This window comes from Phyllopteryx taeniolatus, chromosome 9 (genome assembly GCF_024500385.1).
Source record: "Phyllopteryx taeniolatus isolate TA_2022b chromosome 9, UOR_Ptae_1.2, whole genome shotgun sequence".
Classification (NCBI taxonomy): Eukaryota; Metazoa; Chordata; class Actinopteri; order Syngnathiformes; family Syngnathidae; genus Phyllopteryx; species Phyllopteryx taeniolatus.
Window position 1 is genome coordinate 3,458,849 of NC_084510.1, and position 8,631 is coordinate 3,467,479.

At 38.7% G+C, this 8,631-nt stretch overlaps 1 protein-coding gene across 2 annotated transcripts in view; it reads right to left on the reverse strand.

The window, feature by feature from the left end:
* Nucleotides 1-2,382: 2,382 nt before the first annotated feature.
* The window catches only part of sypl2a (synaptophysin-like 2a), a 47,229-nt gene continuing 40,980 nt past the window's right edge, over nucleotides 2,383-8,631 (reverse strand). For both annotated transcript variants that reach the window (XM_061784798.1, XM_061784799.1), the window contains exon 6: nucleotides 2,383-7,671. In XM_061784798.1, the coding sequence (XP_061640782.1) occupies nucleotides 7,546-7,671 (126 nt within the window). In that variant the 3' untranslated portion in view covers nucleotides 2,383-7,545. The remainder of the gene's footprint in view (nucleotides 7,672-8,631) is intronic.

The following is an 8,631-nucleotide window of genomic DNA, read 5'->3' on the forward strand; positions in this document are numbered from 1 at the left end:
CGTGTTCGGTTATCCCTGTCTCTAAATATTAAATTTTATCAGGATCCTGTTTTTTTTTCTTTTAAATTTAATTTAATGAACCTCCAACCTTTACACTGCAGTGTATCCCTGTTTTTTTATTTTACTATTTCCTTTCCCCATTTGAAAGAATTTGGTTCAGTGTAATACTACCTAGGGTAGTCTAGAACACTGTTTTTTTTCAGTAGGACGGTGATTCAAATTTACTTTCTGTGGTAATTCTCACTTCAACTCTTTCGAGTGGAGAATTCTTGCCTTTGCATCCACAAAAGTCCACCGTTTACTTTCCCACTGTTTTGGTATGGAATGAAAAACCTAGTGGTTTCCCATTTCCCATTTACACTCTCATTCAAACAGTTTTCATTCACACTGGCTCGTCAGAGGACTCCGCCGTCCTATACGGAATTTAACTACGTCTGTCAACAGCTCATTAGAGGACTCCGCCGTCCTATACGGAATTTAACTACGACGCCACAAAACTTTCCTAGTTTCTTTATTCATTAAACACGGAATTTAAGTACGTACAGGACTCCGCCGTCCTCGCGGAATATGTCGGACTCCGCCGTCCTTTTTCCTAAAAAATCTTTTTAAATTTAACTCACCAGTCGTCTTCAATCCTGTGGATTGTCGTCAACCTTCAGATCCCAGTTGAGGAGGACGAAGACCAGTCCCGTAAAGGGTCTTACTTGCCGTGGCCACGGTCTCTTAACTGGAAGTCGGCTCCACAACTGGAATCCTCGGGTGTGTTGACATCCGGCTCGAAGGACCAATTTAATGTTGGATTTATCTTACCCAACATTATAAAAAACAGACACAAAAGGAATGAAGACACTGGTTTCTTTTTCTCATGAGGAGGGCGTATGGGAGATTGTTCAGATCACAGCCTCTCAACACGCTCTAAACAATCTCTCCCGTCGCTCCTGCATTTATTTGAAAATAGGAGGGTTTTTCCCAGACAATAAGACACAACACAAAACATTGGACCAACACCTGTCACGTCCCCGACCACATCCGATCACGTCCTTGGTCCAGGCGCCCTTCCATCGGATGATGCTGAGTCATCTTTTTGAAGGCGAGACATCTAAAATCGTCCATAATACTAATGCAAGCTAAGCAAATAAATGATAACTTCTAGAATATATTTAACAGAACACCATACCTACTGTGAAACATGGTGGTGGAAACATCATGCTTTGGGGCTGTTTTTCTGCAAAGGGACCAGGACGACTGATCCGTGTAAAGGAAAGAATGAATGGGGCCATGTAACGTGAGATTGAGTGAAAACCTCCTCCCATCAGCAAGGGTATTGACGATGAAATGTGGCGGGGTCTTTCAGCATGACAATGATCCCAAACACACCGCCCGGGCAACGAAGGAGTGGCTTCGTAAGAAGCATTTCAAGGTCCTGGAGTGGTCTCGCCAGTCTCCAGTTCTCAAACCCATAGAAAACCTTTGGTGGGAGTTGAAAGTCTGTGTTGCCCAGCGACAGCCCCAAAACATCCCTGCTCTAGAGGAGATCTGCATGGAGGAATGGGCCAAAATACCAGCAACAGTGTGTGAAAACTTACAGAAAACGTTTGACCTCTGTCATTGCCAACAAGGGTATATAACAAAGTATTGAGATGAACTTGGCCCAATGGTTAAGATCATCGCCTGCCACTGTGGGGGACCTAGGTTCAAGACCCCGACTGGACCATCCGCCAACATCCCCCGGATTCACGGCTGTGGTGTCCTTGAGCAAGACACTGATACCCCAAAATGCTCCCCGGGCGCTTCAGCTGCCCCCGGCTCCAGTGTGTTCCACTAACATGTGGATGTGTTCACTGTGATGGGTAAAATGCAGAGAACAAATTTTGTGTGCATGCATGCATGTTCATGACAATAAAAGGTGATTCTTCTTTTGTTATTGACCAAATACTTATTTTCCACCATAATTTGCAAATAAATTCTTTAAAAATCAGTGATTTTCTATCTATGCACACACACGCATATGTATGTATATATCTTTCTCTCTAGAGAGAGAGAGAGAGAGAGATCTATATCTATATATATATAAATGATTGTTGTCCATGAATTTTTAAATCTAGTTTTACAAAAAAATTAAAACAATGACAATATATTATTATTTCTTGATAAATATGTCACATTTTAGTGTTTTACTTGCAGTCCGAAACAGATTGATTAATGTCTGACTACTCGGGGAACCACAGTGAACCAGCTGAAATTTGGCCAAGTCGGTGTGAAATGGTCCATTCCGGTTCAAAATGGTTAAAGGTCGAGAGCTCACTGAAAACAAGAGTCAGCATGAATGCACTTCATGATGCTGGATGGTCTCTCAGACAAATAGAGACAGGTGGTCGAAAAAAAATTGGTAAGCACTGTATTTTTAATATTCTGCAAAGCATGGTGACAATGAATTGTGTCTTAGACATGCAAAAAATATACAATTTCCATTATGATTAAACTTCATAACATCTGGCCTTCAAAGATTTACGAGAATTGTGTTTACTCTGTAACTGTGGAACAGATAATTTCATGCATGCACATTTTTTTGTTGGTTTGGGTGTTTCTAATCCAAACGAGGCAGTCATTTTATTATATGTTGCATCTCTTTTTCTGACTGAATAAATGACCGTGTTAGTCTGTTCTTCATGGTGATCAGGAGTCACAGGCTACTACACGCGAACACAGCTTGGCCCTTCCTAATCCCTCTAAGTGGTTAAGTCTGCACCATGCTTAAAAACATAGGCATCAATCAGTGTAAAACTCAATTAAGAATTAAGAATCAGACTACTCCTCTGTGCAATAGTGACATTCATTAACCTCCCACTGACATTTCTCTTGAAGCTTTGACGTCCAAGAAGGTCTGAAGCCAAAGGAGCTTTCATAAGTACATCTTACTTCAATACAGGTGAAGCGAAACGCTATTTGTTTTTAATTCAACCAATCATCAAGACGATCAATATCTCAGGGTGGGGTGGTTTATGACGGTGCCCCATATATGGACCCATTCAAAAAAAATTTAATATCATGGAAAAGTTTATTTCCATAATTCCATTCAAAAAGTTAAACTTTCATAGATTATAGATTCAGGGCCCACAATTTAAACAATTGCAAGTATTAATTTGTTTATTTTTACATAATTTGGGCTTCCAGCTCATAAAACCCACAAAATCAGGATTCAAAAAATTAGAATACTGTGAAGAAATCACCATTTACTTCTCATTTTTTGTATAAAAAAAAAAGAAATTAGGGTCACATTAAATCAATCAAAATATGGTACTTTTAAAACGGTGTTAAGCTTCAGTACTTGATTGGGAATCCCTTTGCTTTAATCACTGCCTCGATGCGCCGTGGCATTGAGGCAATCAGCCTGTGGCATTGTCAGGGAGTTATGGAAGCCCAGATTTCCTTGATGCTTGCTGTCAGTTCTTCTTTGTTTTTGGGTCTTGTGCCGCTCATTTTCCTCTTGATAATACCCCATAGACTCTCAATGGGGTTTAGATCCACGAGCTGGCTGGCCTGTCAAGTACTGTGATGGCATGGGCATCAAACCAGGTTTTGGTGCTTTTGGCGGAATGGAAAGGGGCCAGGTCCTGCTGGAAGATAAAATCTGCATCTCCATACAGATCCTCAGCAGAAGGAATCATTCAAGTCAGCAGAAGGAATCATTCAAGTCCTCTAAAACATTCTGGTAGACTGTTGTGGTGACCTTGGATTTAAGAAAGCAGAGTTTACCAACACCTGCACTGGATATTGCACCCCAAATCATGACTGACTGTAGATATTTCACACTGGACCTCAAGCAGCTTGGATTCTATTCTTCACCTGTCTTCCATCAAAACCTTTGACCTTGATTCCTGAATGAAAGGCACACTTTACTTTCATTGGAAAAGAGGACCTTGGACCACTGGGCAACAGTCCAGTCCTCCTTCTCCTTGGCCCAGTTGAGACACTTCCTACGTTGGCTCAGGCTCAGAAGTGTCTTGACCCGACAGTTGTAGCCCATCTCCCGGATGCGTCTGAATGTGGTGGATTTTGAAGCTGGGACTCCCACCTCATTCCACTCTTTCTGGATCTCTGCTCGATTATTGAATCTTCTCCATTTGATAATCTGCTGAAGCCCACGGTCATCTCTTTTGCTGGTGCATCTTCTCCTGACACATTTTGTCCTTCCACTAGACTTTCCATTGATATGCTTGGACACAGCACTCTGTGAACAGCCAGCCTCCTCAGCTATTAACCTTTGTGGCTTACTCACCCTATGGATGGTATCAATGATGGTCATCTGGCCAGTTGTCAAGTCTGCAGTCTTCCCCATATTGAACCCAACTGAGACAATTGAACCAAATGGAAACAATTTAATGACAACTGTGCAGGTGCTTTGAGTTTAGTAGATGATTCGTGTGTGACACAGTTTAAAACATTTATGGCCTGCAAATTTGGGCTGATTTCTTCACAGTATTAACATTTTTTGAATTCCTGATTTCGTGGGTTTTATGAGCTGGAAGCCCAAATTATGTAAAAATAAACAAATGTATATTCGAAATTGTTCAAATTGTGGGCCGTGAATCTATAATCTATTATGTTTCCATGATATTCACATTTTTTGGAACGAGTCTTTATATTATGGAAGCGTATTGCATTAAAAAAAAAAAAAAAAAAAAAAAAACTCCTGTTTTTCTGAGTAATTTTATTGAGGGCTTTGTTTTTATTAATATTTCTTTCTGTTTTTCTGACTTTTTCTCAGTTTTCCTGTCGAATTTTCTTTCCCCCGTATTATGACAATTTTTTTCCCCTGTTTTTCTTAGTAATTTTTTTCCCTGTTTTTCTAATACCCCCCCCATTTTTCGGACAATTTTTTTTCTAACTACTAATAACAATACCATCGACTCATGTGACTCAAAGACAGGAGTATCTCCCAGTGTCTTAAACCCATATTGAAATAAAACTTGATCAAACTAAATAAGCCGGTCATGTTGCTTACTACGGAGTCCGCAAAGAGGCACTTGCAGTTCGCAGGTTCTCACGTGGGTTCGATGTGTCCAGATAACTCAGAAAAAAATTGTCAGAAAAAAAGGTGGAAAATAATTAGTCAGAAAAACAGGGGGGGCGGGGGGGATTACTCAGAAAAACAGAGAAATACTCAAAAACAGAAAGCTATATTCCAAAAAAATGTAGAAGTTTTTTTTTTATTTATTCAAGTGAATGCAATACGCTTCCGTAGTATATTTACAGAGCCAGAAAAGCTTTTTTTTTTTTTTTTTAAACAGAGGTAAAATAATTCTCAAATAGAAATTAGCAAATGAAACTGTTGTATTAATATAGATAAAGATCACTACAAATGAAAATTATATTAAATTTAGTTTCTTTTTAGACAGGAAAAATATAGAGAACCACTGGAACAATTTTGAAAGTTATATAATGATGAAGTTCTCATAGGGGAAGCAAATGCGTCTCTAGAGTATAACTACAATCTAAATTCAAGAGGGGAAAAATAATAACAGTGGATACATAAATTATCAAGTACAGTCAAAACAATGTGTAACACATCAACACACCCCAAACTAAAATAAAAAAAAAAAAATATGCAATGAGATAACTGAAAGCATTTGTTTGTATCTCAAATGACAGTCATATATCCATCCATCCATTTTCTTTCAATCGCAGGGCAAATAGAAACAAATAACCATTCGCACTCACATTCACACCTACGGGAAAATTTAGAGTCTTCAATCAACCTACCACACATGTTTTTAGGGTGTGGGAGGAAACCGGAGTGCCTGGAGAAAACCCACGCAGAACATGCAAACTCCACACAGGCGGGCCCGGGATTTGAACCACAGTCCTCAGAACTGTGAGGCAGATGTGCTAACCAGTCGTTCACCGTGCCGCCACAGTCATGTATATATCTTATTAATTAATTTGTATTGATACTCAATTATTTCTAATCAAGACACTTAACACAGTTACACAATAATTAGTAGATCCCTCTGTATGTAAAACAAATAGTAAATTACCTAATATATGCAAAACCGACCCACACATGCATATATTTAAAAAAAACTCTCTTTCAAGGCACTTAAGACAGTGGTTGGCCTGGGAGGGTTTGCATATTAGATGGTAGAATGATTGCTACAACTGAATATGGAAAACAGCAGGGTCAGATACACTGAACATATTATGCCACATTTTGGTTTTACTTGACCTACAGTATAATCGCTCAGTCATGCAAACAGATATGCATGGGCAAAGTATATTGAACACCAAATTACAGAAATAAAAACAAGCTGCACACAAATATCTTTTCCCAGTGGGACGATGAAAACAGACACCCAACTTAAAACAACACAATCATAAAAAATATGAGTGGTTTGCACACAAGTAAGGTTACTGCAAGTTATGACAAAAGACAATCTTAGTGTTGTTGCACAGATTAAATGTAAAACTGTGTAAAAGATTTATATTAGAAATTATTCCACCGTAGTCCTGTACAAAAGCTTGTTCCAGATCCAAGCAGAATACTGGCCTTCCAAGTGATGATTTAACTATTTTTTCTTATATTAATATTTCAACTTTCTCACTTGAAGGGTAAAGAAGTACAGTAGATTGTGGTGCAATAGTGTTTGGAATTAACAGTGATATTGACAACAAAAAAAAGAAAAAGAATCATCATCTGAAAACAGCAGCACCTGTGGGTATTAATACTTCATACTTGTCTTTCAATTAAAAAAAAAAAATTACTGGCCGCATGGCTGTTGATATTGAATGATTAGTTGCTCCGAAAGCCTTGAAGGCAGTTCAGAAATGCAAGAATGCATTCTGTCAGTAGTTTTATACAGCCAAGGCCTGTTAACGTTTGCTGGTTGAAATGAGACATTTTAAGATATCTTAACCTTTAGGATAGAATAATACTACCATTTTGGCAGTAGGCATTACTGTCTGGAGTCTATACAGTATATACGAAAGCACAGTAGATTACTTTCTGGAAGTTGTTGCTTACACAATTCAGTTTTATTAGGTATAGTTGCTGTGGGTCTTTTGCGAAGATGCTTTAGATGAGAAAATACAAAAATAGTTGTTGTTCTACATACATGTTACATAATCAGTATATTACGATCAGTAAATCTGAAAAATAAATGGGAGTGCTTTCATGCAGATTTGGTTATTTGCCTTTTTAATTTTTTTTTTTTTTACATATTCCATATTTCCAAAAATGATACAGGCTACTTGTGTCGTTGAATGCATCAAGAGCATCTTTCATTGACATCATACCACCATAAATTAACTTCTTTTTCCAACCAAACAACTTTTCTTGAAGCAAACGCACCCTGCTGTTTTATAACGACCAGGTTTAAATCCCACACATGTAAGCATTTTAGAATATAGCTGCAGTGTATGAAGAGAAAAGAGCTCTTTAAAAAAAATAAAAACAGTTGTGACATCAATGGAGAACTAGATGAAAATTCATAATGGAAACTGAGGAGATTGCCTTCTTTTAGTAGAACCAGTGAACCAGCCTCTGATTTAGGGTCCAGGGACCCCTCCTTCCTCCATGGTGGCAGGTGGGCTGGGATCCTTGTGGAACGAAGTCTCCTTGTAAATGAACCAGCAGTTACCTGCCCAAAGGATCAGATTCAAAAATCCAAAAATCTGTGGAAAACACAAGAGATAGATGGGGTATAATCAGTGAATTTCAATATTCAGTATTTTAAAGAGTTCCTGAAAACCAAACCAAGTCTCAGTTTCTGTTCTGGGGTATGATCAATTCAAAAAGTGATACGACATAACACACAAAGTATTCTGCACAGTCTCAGAAAGTAAGTGCTATCGTGGCACGTAGCCAGCCAAGATGAGAATGCCCTGGAGCATTGGGAAAAGCTGATAATGATAATATACAGCCAGGTCCATAAATATTGGGATATCGACAAAATTCTCATCCTTGTGGCTCTAAACACCGCCAGAATAGAATTGAAATGAAACGAACAAGATGTGTTTTAACTGCAGACTTTCAGCTTGAATCTGAGAGTATTTACATCTAAATCGGGTGAAAAATATAGGAATTACAACAGTTTGCATATATGCCTCCAACTTTTTAAGGGACCAAAAGTAATGGAACAATTGACTGCTGAGTTGTTCCAAGGCAAGGTGTGTGTTACTCTCTCATTCTCCCATTTACAAGGAGCTGGTAAAAGGTCTAGTGTTCATTTTAACTGTGCTATTTGCATTTGGAATCTGTTGCTGTCAACTCACAATATAAGATCCAAAGAGCATGAAATAATGAGATTATGAAATCCAGCATTGTGTGATGTCTTTGCGTTCTAGACTTCAGGGTGTAATTGACCGCAAAGGATTTCCAACCAAGTATTAAAAAGTGAGAGTTGTATTCATAATGGTTCATTTGTCCCAATGCTTTTGAATACCAGTCGGCCACCGTACCGCCTTGATTAATCGCAAAAACAAACTAATTTCAGTCCCTTTATTAAAAACAGGATATTATTTCAGATTGACGGTGCAGATAATGCACAAGGGCAGCATGGTGGACGACTGACTGGTTAGCACATCCGCCTAACAGTTCTGAGGACCCGGGTGCAAATCCAGCCTCGCCTGTGC